Raw genomic sequence first — 13,039 nt, 5'->3', positions numbered from 1 at the left:
AATACCGGTGAATCCATTTGACAGAAGCCCAGCAAAGTTCCAACTCAGTTAAGGGCTCTGTTGCTATCAGCTATCCCCATTAATGGAAGCTCCATCTGCGGCCAAGAGGCCCTCTCGATCTGCATCTGAGCTTGGGGCATCTGCTGGTGCCCTGCCCCAGGGCAGGCGGGCAAGGAGGGGCTGATGCAGACCATTGTAGAGAGCAGCGCCAACTAGGAGGATGATGAACCCCAGGATCTGTAGTCCATGGAAGACCTCCCAGCCAACGGCCAAGCTGACTGCCCAAATGACCACGGTGCGCAAGCTGTCGAGCACCATCCGGGTGGTGGCGCTGATCTCCTTGGTGACGCTGATGCCAGCAAAGTTGAAAAAGGCGATGCTGCTGATGTTGCCCAGCAGGGCCACAACAATGAGCGGGACGTGGCCGATCTGACAGAAGCCGTCAAGAGCATCTTCTAGCACTTTCCGTGGATTGCCACTGAAGCTGCCACCGGGGATGTAGTACATGGGCACCAAGAGCAGGGAAAGGATGACGAATCCAAAGAAGCCTGAAGGGAAGAAGAGGGAGAAACCAAAGATCATGAGGAACCTGGGCTTTGTCCACACGAACACTGTCAACGGTCAGAGGCTTTCTAGCAGGCAACCAACTGTTTAAATGCACAAACAGTTTAATAAATGTGAAACTTGGGGAGGGCTCAATGGTAGAACATCTGCTTGGCATGCAGAAGGTCCCAGGTTCAATCCCCGGCATCACCAGTTAAAGGGACCAGGCAAGTAGGTGATGTGAAAGACCTCTGCCTGAGACCCTGGAGAGCCGCTGCCAGTCTGAATAGACAATACTGACTTTGATGGAACAAGGGTCTGATTCAGTATAAGGCAGCTTCATGTGTTCAACTTCAGAAGAAAATGGTATTTTAAGGACACTGGAGAAAGCGACAGACCCTCATAAACAAGAAAGAAAGTTTGCAGTTTACCAAGAACAACAGTCAACTCCCTCCCTCCACCACATTCTTGGAAGCAGAAGACATTAAGGTAGTCCAAAGACCTTCAGCGTCATTTAGGACCAAATATCTCATAAATGTCCAGAAAAGACAAGGACAGAAATCCTAATGTATAAGATACCAGGCCTGCTCCTTGGATCTCTCTGCACTTCTTCCCTGGCTTACCTTCAGTGCCAACAGCCTGCAGAGGGTGAACATTGTGCTTGTAGACAAACTTCTCCTCCAGGACCATCTGGATGGCAACTATCACCTGAGCCAGGATGATGAGAAGGTCACCTGCAGGAAGGGGAGAGGTTGGTCATTTCAGAAGGAATCTATCACTTGCCTGTGGGTATCAGATGTAACTGGAAGCAGCATTATCGCCTGAACTGATGTGACCGCTGCCCCATCCTGCCTAACATTGGAAAAAAGCACACACAAAATAACTCCTTAGAGACAGAGCGATTCATTGCGCACACACCTCAAACCCCACCCCCCCAGCCATGCAGTAAGAGGCTTTAGGGAGACAGAAGCTCTCTGTGCTTTAAAGACAGGGGTATTCCACTTCACCTCGCAATATGCATGCATAAGACACCAAGAGCAGCACAGCTCTGAGGACTAGTTTGCACTACTAATCCAAGCTAGTCTGAAGCTGCCCGAGTAGTTATGGCTTTCTGCTGAGATCTGCGTTTTTTTCCAGGAGGGTGGCAAATTTGGCAAGCTCCCTGACCCTTTCATGGCATTACAGTTTCCTTGCTTGGGAATTATGACACTTGAACAAATGTGAAACTGGTTGATACTTGTAGTTAAGAGATGGCTTAACGGCTGAAGCACAAAGGCCAGAAGAAGAAAGGATGTTGGAGGAAAGACCCCCTTCCCTCTTTCATTCATAGCATGCTTTGCCCCTTGCAACTCTGCCCATTCATCCTTACAAGTATACCTATCCATGCTTCTACCCCAGGACATAATTGCAAATGAGGACATAATAAACTGCCACAGGGTTAGATCCCCCAGGTCCAATGTAGCTCAGCCTCATACTTCTAACAGCAGCCTAGCAGAAACACATGAAAGAAGGGCCTGAAGCCAGCAGAGACTGGTATTCAGAGGTATGTTGCCTTTGTTCCAGGAAGTTGTGAGGAACAGGAGAAGGAGGAAAGAGGGCATGGGCGGTACAGACAGGAGCTTCCTTTGGGAGAGGCTTGAAAGAGGATGGAGAGGTGATTTCAGATTTATTATTAATACAGCATAAGCCAGTAAAACACGTGTGTCATTTATACAAAAGGTAAAAAATTATACCAGTTCAACCAAAAACATTCCTAATTAAAACTTCCAAATAATTTATAATAGATTAAATCATAATTTGGTCAATTTTAGTCTAATTACAATTGCCCAACATTAGGGGTCAAACTTTATATGCTATTGCACAAAATTTGGCTACCTGTTTTGCCATCTGGGCATTCCCTTGCCAGAGGAGACTCTTAATACTCCCTTCATCTGAGCTGTGATTTGGCTGAGCAGGGGAATGATTAGCTTACAACGAGCTTCCTCGCAGAAGGAGCACCTGAGCAAAACATGCTCTGTAGACTCCAATTCACCCGACTCACTAGGGCACACCCATTCTGTTATTGGAAGCTTCTTAAATATGACTTGTAAAATCACCAAAGGTAAGGCTGAGCATCTCGCTAGTGTAAAAGCTCTCATTTGCTTATTCAGCTCTATGAATGATAGATATTCTGTGGCGCTTGAATATATCTATTTCTGACCGGAGCCAAAAAAGCTCGAGTATCCATAAGCTCCTTCTGATGATCCATATCAAAAAGCCTTTAATTGTGTACCTTGCCTGATCTCTATTTAGTTCCAAGAGTGAGTGGGGGGGGGGGGGAAGAAGCCGATGCCTCTAATTCTCTGTTACCACCTGGATGTAAATTATTGTGGAGGATGGAGAGGTGAGTCCCTGAATAAAGGGGAGCAGCTTGGGTCCAAAAGGGAACATCCAGGACATGACCCTGTCCACCCTAAGTACCTGTGATGACTTCACTCAGCTTGTGCGTTGCATCATTGTTGTTTAGCAGGTCTGCCAGGCCGACCACCACCAGCCCAAGAATGGTCACCAAGATGCCCAACCATTGGCTCAGCACCAGCTTCCGCCTGAGAAAGGCCACTGAGAGCAGCCCCGTGAAGATGATCACAGCCCCTCGCAGCATCTGGAAGCTGGAGGCACTGGTCATGTTCAGAGCTGGATGTGGAGGGGAAAAAAAAAGAGAGAGGACAAAAAAATGAGCGGAGGAGGAATTTGGTGCAACGAAGGAAGAACATTTCCATCATACATCTCTCCTCATCTAGGAAAAGGCAAAACTGTGATTGTAGTAGGTGGAATATAGTCTCTGAGATGGACTCGAAAATCTGAACTTTTATTTGGAATTGAATGTCTTGTTGAGGGAGGGGGGAAATTCTGAAAACCCAAGGATTTGAGGGGGAATGAGAGAAATGGTGATAGGAGAGAAGGGACAGAATCTCTCCTGGAGAAAGACAAATTGCATCCTGGCTCCGTACGGAGCCAACCTGGCTCCGTACGGCTTTTAGGTATTGAAAGCAAAAAGACACACAATAAGCCCATAAACCCCCACCAGGCAGAAACTGACTGTCTGCTACGTTGTAAATTGCTATGTAGCTTCTGGGACCTAAGGCAACTGATGTATAAGAAAGTCCGGTGAACCAACTAATATTTATGGTTCTGTCCCCACTAAGGGCTGATTGTGAGCCAAACGGAGATAATCCTTCAGTTTCTACTTTGTGTTAAGACAATGGTCTTTGTGTGTGGAAATGATTGCTCAATTTTATCATGACTCATTTATCTCTCACCCTTGTTGACAGGAACTCAGGGCGGCATACATGGGAATTAGCCCACAGCATCCTCCCAACGACTTTGTGAGGGGGATTAGGCTATGAGCCTGTGATTGGCCCCAAAATTCACAGCAAGGGGAGATTCAAACCCAGGACTCCCAAGCTCAAGTACAATTTTAAGTACTATGATATACTGCCACACACGTTTAAGAACGTAGCAGCAAAGCAACTCCAGTCATGAACCTAGGTAAGCAGCAGAAAGGCTCCCTATGTGTCAACTGCACAGAAGATCCTTACTTGTCACTTCTGATGTTATAGCTGTACTGGGGGGCATTTAAGCAAGAGACAAAACGGACGGCAAAAAAAAATCTACCATTGAGTGCTGCAAAGATGATCATAGAGATTTCTGCTTTTGATGTTTTGTTTTACTGATAAATTGGAGCCCATTTTATTAATGTGCATTTCAATATTAAAACTGCAGCTGCTATATATAAAGTTACTTTCTTGTAATGATCTATAACTAGAACAGCATCTATAGACTACCACAGCGGTATTTATTTGTCTACTTCATTTATACCCCACCTATAGACCCTGTTCTAGCCATATATCTTTACAAGAAATTATCTTGTACGTAGAAGGAGAATTTCGAATGTTACAATTGTAGACAACAGTACTGAACCAGGGGTGTAATTAAATGTGGTAGAGGTGGTCCAGTAAATACTGCAAAAGAACAAACATTAGTGAGAGAGCACCAGCACGGATTGGTGGTTAGAATGCCAGATTCGCACCTGGGAGACCTGGGTTCAAACCCCCCACAGCCACAAAGCTCACTGGATGCCTTGGCTTAACCTACCTCACAAGGTTGTTGCAAGAATAAAATGGAGCTGGGAAGAACCGCATATGCTGCCCTGAGTCCGCTGGAGGAAGCATAGGATATATATCCAATAGAAAGAAAGGCCATGTTTCTTCTCTTTAAAAAGAAGGGGCATAGTGTGGGAGGAGGACTTGTATTCTTAATTTCTGTGAGCCAAACGTGTGCCTCACGGAGGCCTCACACGAGTCTGTGCCTCACACGAGTCTTCAATTTCTTCATAAAGACAAACCCCTCACTTACCCACATACATCAGGCTAGTCCCCGTCATGTCACAGAGTGCCGGGGGTAGGAAAAGCAGCGGGTTAAAGGACTGAGGCGGTGCCATGGTGGGCTCTGGCCTCCGCCGGTCACTGCAGAGCAGGAGGTAGAAAGCAGCCAGGCAGGAAAACTCCCCCAGGAACATGCCCACTGCCTGGAATACAACCAAGGTGGTTTATGAATTTCTGGATCTCAAGAAACTGGGCTGTATCTGACCAGGTTGGCCGCTAGTGAAAGAGGGAGGCCCTTATAATCACCAAAGAGGCTATATCAGGGATCATGGGACGTGTCTGGGCAGAAGTCACATGAGACGGTAGCTACAGTGGAGGGGGAATCATAAGAGAGAACGGAAGGATTAAGTTGCCAGCTCTCACGATTGTGGGGACCATCTGAAAGTTTCTAGCTCGTGTCTGCAAGAGGCTGCAGCATTTGCGGAATATAAAGTAAGGTACAGGTCCCCCGTGCAAGCACTGGGTCATTCCTGACCCATGGGGTGACGTCACATCCCTACGTTTACTAGGCAGACTTTGTTTACAGGGTCGTTTGCCAGTGTCTTCCCTAGTCATCTTCCTTTTACCCCCAGCAAGCTGGGTGCTCATTTTACCGATTTTGGAAGGATGGAAGGCTGAGTCAACCTTGAGCCGGCTACCTGAAACCAACTTCCGTTGGGATTGAACTCAGGTCGTGAGCAGAGCTTTGACTGCAGTCCTGCAGCTTACCACTCTGCGCCATGGGGCTCTATTTGGGGAATACTTGAGGCCTTTTAATCTTCCAATTGTGTCCCATCTGTAGTGACAGAGAGATACAAGATGCCTTGAGTTACACCGAGGAGACTCTCATTTCAGGAAGCAAGGCTAGAAACTATTTAAACAGCAGGCTGAGTGAAGATTAGTTTCTTGCATGGAGATAACCATTTGCCCAACTGCCAGGAAGGGGGAAGCTGGATGGTTGTTGGGAAGAACCGGCGACTGATGCTCAGTGGCACTATTATCATTCCACACCTTCAAAGGCTGAGCTTAGCATTCAAGGTTGGCCCACTTCCTTGAATCCCGACCTTTGTTTTTTCCAAATTAAGTGAACGTAACGTCAAAATGAGAGCCAGAGTGGTGTGGTGGTTAAGGTGTCAGACTAGGATCTGGCAAACCCAGGTTCAAATCCCCACTCTGCCATGGAAACTTGCTGGGTGACCTGGGGCCAGTCACACACTCTGAGTCTCGACTCTGGCAAGTATTTGGATGGGAATCCTCCAAGGAATACCAAGGGTGTGACATGGAGGGAGGCAATGGCAAACCACCTCAGAATGTCTCTTGCCTTGACTATTTATTTGATTTTTAAAATTTCTGTCCTGCCCTTTCCTGGCTATAGTCAGGCTCAGGGCTGCTAACAACCAGGAATCCAATCAATTAAAATAGTATACTATATAATATATAAATTATAGTTAAAACCTTATTAGCTTTTAAAATTTCAGCTGGCTCCCTTAACACTGAAACAACACTGGGGATAAACAGTCAAGGATGAGGAGAGAAGGGTAGGCAAAAACAAAAAGTACCAAGGAAAATAACTGAGGGACTGGGGATAAGGATAGGGAGGCCAGCTAGGATGTAACCATCACTGTCTCAACCACAGGCCTGGCAGAGCATCTCAGTCTTACAGGCACTGCAGAACTGAGCCAGGTACCGCAGGGCCCATGTCTCACTTGACAGAGGTCCACCAGGCCAGGGCCACAGCTGAGAAAGCCCTGGCTCTGGTTGAGGACAGGCAGGCACACGTTGGGCCAGAGACCACCAGTAGGTTGTCACTAGCTGAGCATAATACTCTTTGGGGTGGTGTGTGAGGAGAGGCAGTTCTGCAGGTATGATGGTCCGAGACCGTGAAAACCTTACAGGGTCGTCATAAGTTGTCCCCCCTCCCGCAAAAGTCAAAATCAGCACATTTGCATTCTTAATTTTGAGCACTGACAGTGCAATCTTGGGGAGGCAGAGTCTGAAGGGAATACTAGGCATGGGAAGGTGCTTAGGCATTTAAACAAGGAAGGATGGAGGCCTGGCCGTCACAGGGTTACTGATGCAGAGTGTAAAAGCACCGGGGTTCCGGTGCCCTTACCTGGAGGAAAGGATGCTCGAAGCTGTGTATGTCTGTGCCATTGCAGCCCGGAGCACTCAGCTTGTCAGCCCACCTGAAAGAAAGGGCCATATCTTATGTTCTATGTGTCATGTAGTCCCACTCACATGTGAACACACTTTGCAAGGATGGAACTTGGTATCTCATAAAGAATCCGGCATCCGAGCATCTTTCTCCATTTTGTTTTGCAAACCCAAGGCAGTGAAGGGGGCAGCCTAGAATCGCCCAATCAAGCCCATGAAAGCAGTGCCACATCATATTTTAAAAAGAAGCTTCAGGGTCCTTCAAAAATCTCAATGGACAAACCCTTCTATTTTGCATCTAGTTATAACAGGGCTTTTGGAGACCTCCCTGCTCGCAAATTGACTTAACATTGCTCATCCTTTCAATTACTGTTTTGTTTTGCGGTTTCTCAGTCCGGACTTGTCCCCAGCGCTCAGCAGTAAACACAGATGCAAAGACTTCCAGCTGACAACGGGCCAAGGCCCTCCTTGGTGCTTGTAACCAGAAACCTCAGAGTAGCAAAGAGCAAAGCACCAGAGCTGCATCTCCCATAGATCGGATGTTGGGGCTGCCATTCATTTCTGCCAAAACTGCCAAGTTCAGAGATGAGGCTTGCCGCTTCGCATAACAAGACAGACAACAGATCTCTCTCAAGTCATCCTGGCTGGGATAAAAAAAATGTAATTCTTGCCAATCCTGAATCCGTCTGACATTTTCGCTTGTAGGAGAACAGAGACAGAAGAGGGGTGCAAGGAAGGTCTGAAAGAGTGGTGGGAGGAATGTTAGACAGCCAGCATGGTGCAGCGGTTCAAGTGTCGACTAGGATCTGGGAGGTTTGAATCCTCACTCTGCCATGAAAGCTTGCTGGGTGGCCTTGGGCCAGTCACACATCCTCAGCCTAACCTATGTCACAGGGTTGCTGTCAGGAGAAAAGGGGGGGCAAGGCAAACGATGCAAACGGCTTCAGGTTCCCATTGGAGAGAAAGGTAGGGTATTAATTAATATAGTAAATAAAGTATAGTCCTAAAACCAATTTTATTTAAGTTGCCTTTTTAATTCTTTCCTGGGAGTACGTCCAGCTGAGTAGCTTTCAGTAGGCTTTTGAGTAGATATGCTTAGGATTCCACTGTTAGTCACCTACTAAAATAAATATATGCTGAATCTTAAGATGGGGTTGGACCAAAGTGATCCTCAAGCACCAGAGTCTGAGACTCTGGAAAGAGTTAAGGGGAGACATGATAGAGGTCTATAAAATTATGCATGGTTTGGAGAGAGTGGACAGGGAGAAGCTTTTCTCCCTCTCTCATGATACTAGAACACGGAGTCACCTGCTGAAGCTGAAGGGTGAGAGATTCAAAACAGATAAAAGGAAGTATTTCTTGACACAACACATAGGTAAATTGTGGATCTCCCTGCCCCAGGATGTGATGATGGCCGCCAACTTGGAAGGCTTTAAGAGGGGAGAGGACATGTTCATGGAGGAGAGAGCTATTCATGGCTACTAGTAAAAATGGATACTAGTCATGATGCATACCTCTTCTCTCCAGGTTCAAAGGAGCATGCCTATTATATTATGTGCTTTGGAACACAGGCAGGAGAATGCTGCTACAGTCGTCTTGTTTGGGGGCTTCCTAGAGGCACCTGGCTGGCCACTGTGTGAACAGACTGCTGGACTTGAGGGACCTTTGTCTGATCCAGCATGGCCTTTCTTATGTTCTTATGAGACAGAACATCCTCACCTTAAAGCACCTGCACATCTTTCAAGGAAGTAGCTCCAAAAAAATCCCTAGAAGGCTCATCCAAATTTATTTATTTCATTTATACCCTGTTTTTCCTTTCCAACAGGGATCAAAAGAGGCTTATGTTAGTCTCCTCTCCTCCATTTTATCATCACAACAACCTTATCAGGTAGGTTAGGCTGGGAGTGTGACTGGCCAAAGTCACCCAGTGAGCTCCCATGGCAAAGTCAGCATTTGAACCTGGGTCTCCCAGACCCTAACACTCTAACCACTACATGGCTCAGAAATGATTATTATAAATTTAAAATAGCAGCAGCGAGTGACAGGAGGCATTGCAGAATAATATAAGCAGAAAAAAATAGATCTCTGGTCCAAGTCGCCTACAGTCTGAATTTCAACTATGGTCAAGAAAACAATGGGACAGGACACATGGAGCAGTCAATGGTAACAAGGGATGTAGGTGTGTGCAGTTACATTAACTCACTTTCACTGTGGATGAGAACTGAGCGTTAGGCCAAGAGAAGAGGGATGGGAAGGGCAGAGATGGTATTATGCAGAATATGGTATTATGCAGAACAAGGGAGAAATTGGGTACTACCATGTAAGCTAATGGGAGTCCTAGTTTTATTGGCCTAGTTCTCATACAGAACAGATGGGGTAGGCAACCTGCATCTGACCATACAACCACAGATTACAGCTGGGAGCTCCGCCATATGAAGAAATTCTCTACACAGAGAATTTATAATGATTATTTATAATGATTTATAATGACTATTATAAATTTTGAATATTATAAATATTATAATGATTATTATAAATTTTAAAATAGCAGCAGCGAGTGACAGGAGGCATTGCAGAATAATATAAGCAGAAAAAAACCAGAGTGCAGGGAGAAGGGTTCCCTGCACACAGAGGGAACTTTGTTACATAGGAGGAGCATTCAATCATGTGAGTCTCCCCTTCTTGCAGTCCGAACTGGTACTACAGCCTAGAAGCAGGTGGGCCATGATAAAACAGTTATTTCTGATGTTGTACTCAGGCCTAACTCTAGCCAGACATATATTTTGATAGGGCTGACTGATCTCTCATACTCATGGGGTTATGTCACAGCTACACCAAGTACACTTTGTGGTACACAAAATAGGCAAAAGGTTCCAGAGACATCTCTGTTAGCAACTTTTAAGCCAAGCCAGCAGAATTTCAGGGCACGGGTGACCTCATCTGAAATGCCACTGGCAATGCAGATGTCGGGATATTTGCTTAGTCAGACCTGGATTTTGTAAGAAGGAGCCAAGATAAAAATAAGTTTACTCAGAGTTGTGTTTGAAGGAATGTAAAGACCAACACGGCCTCAGGGTTCAAAACCTTCATTTTTGCAGCCACACAAACACCATCCTTACGTCACCGTTCACATGCATCAAAGATATGAATGCAGACAGAACAAACAAAACTGCAGAGCATAGGAGAAGGCATTTAAGAAACAGAAGTCCCACTCACTAAATGTTGGAGCCTGTTATAAGCACCATTTGCATGAGGTCTAGAAACTTGGGTTTTTAGTTAGCAAACATTAACAGCCTTCATGGATTATATGCTCCACCCAAAATTCCATGCTGAAATGAGAAGATTGTTTTCCAAAATTGTGCGCTCTACACTAGGGAGGCACTGCTTTGTGTAGAGGGCCCATATAGCAATAAGTAGCCAAAACCAGAAAGCTACAAGACTACCACACTCTCTCACCCCCAAGAAGTGTGCAAAGCCAACCCTGACTCTCGCCAAAGATAGCTATGGGCAATGAACTAGAAAAAGGGCACAACAAGAAGAGGAGAAAGTCCCCTCCGGCAAGACATTTGACTGAAAGAGACATCTCTTTCAATCTATGTCCTGATTACAAGGAAGTATCTTAAAGTGCATCACCCTGCCATAAAGGATCATAGAAGAGGCCTCATTAAATGCATTTACGAGAAGCTGGATATTTACTACTAGTCCTTTTTAGATAAATGTGTTCCTTCTCTCTGCTATTCTGTATTTCTGGAAATACTTTGCCAAGCTGGCCCACTAATGCCCTTCTGGAATCCAATGACTGAATACTATAGCCAGGGAAACAGCAGATAAAGGCAGTCAACAGTGTCATCGGCTTCTCAGGCCCTAGTCCAGAGATTCCCACTCAGCAGCTGCTCCCCCATTTGCCAAAGACTCAGTGCACAATCGGCAGGGCAAACAAAGGCAAAGGGAACCATGAGCAACAAAATCCAAATGAAGATGGAAACTATTTTCCTAATCCCCCAAGAATGTTTGAAGACGGGATGCCAGCTCACCCCCAAATTTCCTCTAGGCCATATCTTTGATGCATGTGAACGGTGACGTAAGGATGGTGTTTGTGTGGCTGCAAATTTCTTCTCTCCCCAGCCCAGGAGAAAATGAATGAGACGACAAGAAGCAGGAAGGGAACAGTAATCCGAGCGGCTCTTTTCCCTCCCCGCTCATTTCAGCGGCCCCTTTGACCCCGGCCCAACAGAGCTGATGCCACGCTAAAGTCTGTTCATCTTCCAAGTACCGCAATAAGATTATTGGCTGTAGTTCGTGCGTGTATGCATTCAGCTACCTCCCCATCTGCCCTCCCCCAATCCAACATGCTAAGAAGTTCATTAGCAACCATTCACAACCTCACGTCAACCATTCTCCAGATCCCCCACCTTTGCCTGCTCGCAACCCATTCGGTAGCCCCCCTTTCGGCCTTTTCTACTAGCCCCCAGGCAGAAAGGGAGTTCTCTACTGCAGCTGCCCCTTAAAACCAGAGGAAGGTCCCTTGGGAGCCCCCTCCTCGCCTTACTTCGCGGAAAGGGTGTTGATGGAGCCCGTGATGAGCATCAGGCCAGCCAGGAAGAGCTGGTACTTGGTCCAGGCCATGCTCGCCGCCCCTCGCCCCAGCCCGATCCTCTTCAATGACCCCCGCCAGGCTGCAGCTGCTACTCGCGGCGTTTCCTCCCAGGCAAGGCTCGGTCACATGACCACAGCCGCTCAGCTGATCGCAGGCGGCGACTCCCAAACCGGACTTTCTGCTGGCGAAAGGGGCGCGTGGTTGATTTTTTTTGGCTCCGGCTCACGTTTCAAAGGCGCCTTGTTTGTGGGACCTGGGGTTGCACGCATCCAGACCGAATTCGGATTTCCCTTTTGGGGGCTGCTGTGACGCCTCCCTGGCGGCAGGCGGGAATTCAACCGGTGCGGCTCGTCCCTCGATCTTGATCTTGATGCTGGGGAAACAGAACTTTGACCTGGTGGTTTATTAGAAAAGGGCGAGAGTCCAGTAGCACCCTAAAGACTAGCAAAAATATTTTCTGGCAGGGTGTGAGCTTTCGTGAGCCGCAGCTCACTTCTTCAGATACAGCTAGGAAGTGAATCCATCTGTCTTTAAGGAGAGGAGAGTGAATTCAGACAAGCATTCGTATGTAAATGTTAACAGTATGTAAATGTGAATAGCAGGCGTGATGGGATTAGGTATGGTATGCAGAAGAGTCTGTGATGTCCAGGGGAGAGCAGTGGTTCCCAACCTTTTTTTGACCAGGGACCACTAGGACTTTTTTGTTCGGTGCAGGAACCCCAAGGTTCAAAATAAAAATTCCGGGAATTTGAAAATAAACTTTAATCATAACTGTTAGTTAAACATTAAACTTAGAATTATATTTGAATATATATATTTTATAATAGAGAACTTTTAATTGAAAATATTAATTTATTATGGGTTTATAACTTTGTTTCACGGACCTTAATTTAGTTCTCACGGACCCCTGGGGGTCCACGGACCCCTGGTTGGGAACCAGTGGTGTAGAAAAATCAGCATTGGTAATGAGCCATGAATGCAAGGTCTTTATAAAGGTGATTTATGTCTGCTCTGCAGCATCGAGCATTTGGAACCTGGAGTTTCCTTGGGTCTTATACAGTCACTTCCCCCCAGTGATCCACTGGGGCGTTTGTGCTCTGGGGCCAGCTCAGCTGCGGTTGGGATAGCAGAAATCCTTTTGTCACTAATTTTAAGTGGAGTGGATGTATTAGCATGGTTGCTTAAGGGGGGGGGATTCCTTGTCGAACGCTCTAAGAGTCCATAGTCTGCTAAGGAGTGGAGAAAGGGGAGAACTTCTGATTGCCAGATTTCATGGGGTCAGGAAGGTGTTTCTTAGCAGTGTGCGAGGTTTTGAGTTACACAGAAATCTATCACCCAGAAT

The 13,039-nt window shown here is 46.5% G+C and overlaps 1 protein-coding gene across 1 annotated transcript; it reads right to left on the bottom strand.

Moving 5' to 3' along the window:
* Positions 1–63: 63 nt before the first annotated feature.
* On the bottom strand, positions 64–11,732 carry SLC35F6 (solute carrier family 35 member F6). The gene is made up of 6 exons (XM_056853025.1): positions 11,650–11,732; positions 7,060–7,132; positions 4,939–5,110; positions 3,004–3,216; positions 1,167–1,277; positions 64–548 (listed from the first exon to the last, which is right to left on the bottom strand). The coding sequence occupies exons 1-6, from the start codon at positions 11,724–11,726 to the stop codon at positions 67–69; spliced, it is 1,128 nt and encodes a 375-aa protein (XP_056709003.1). The 5' UTR covers positions 11,727–11,732; the 3' UTR covers positions 64–66.
* Between the last annotated feature and the right edge of the window lie 1,307 nt (positions 11,733–13,039).

This window comes from Euleptes europaea, chromosome 7 (genome assembly GCF_029931775.1).
Source record: "Euleptes europaea isolate rEulEur1 chromosome 7, rEulEur1.hap1, whole genome shotgun sequence".
NCBI classification, from domain to species: Eukaryota; Metazoa; Chordata; class Lepidosauria; order Squamata; family Sphaerodactylidae; genus Euleptes; species Euleptes europaea.
The sequence above is the reverse complement of the archived record's forward strand: the minus strand, read 5'-3'. Positions and strand labels throughout refer to the sequence as shown.

Coding starts and splice junctions, on each gene's coding strand:
- SLC35F6 (XM_056853025.1), bottom strand. CDS start 11,726: ATGGCCTGGACCAAGTACCAGCTCTTCCTGGCTGGCCTGATGCTCATC. Junction 1,278..3,003: donor GCTGAGTGAAGTCATCACAG/GTACTTAGGGTG, acceptor CCCTTCCTGCAG/GTGACCTTCTCATCATCCTG. Junction 549..1,166: donor GCAGGCTGTTGGCACTGAAG/GTAAGCCAGGGA, acceptor TCTTCCCTTCAG/GCTTCTTTGGATTCGTCATC.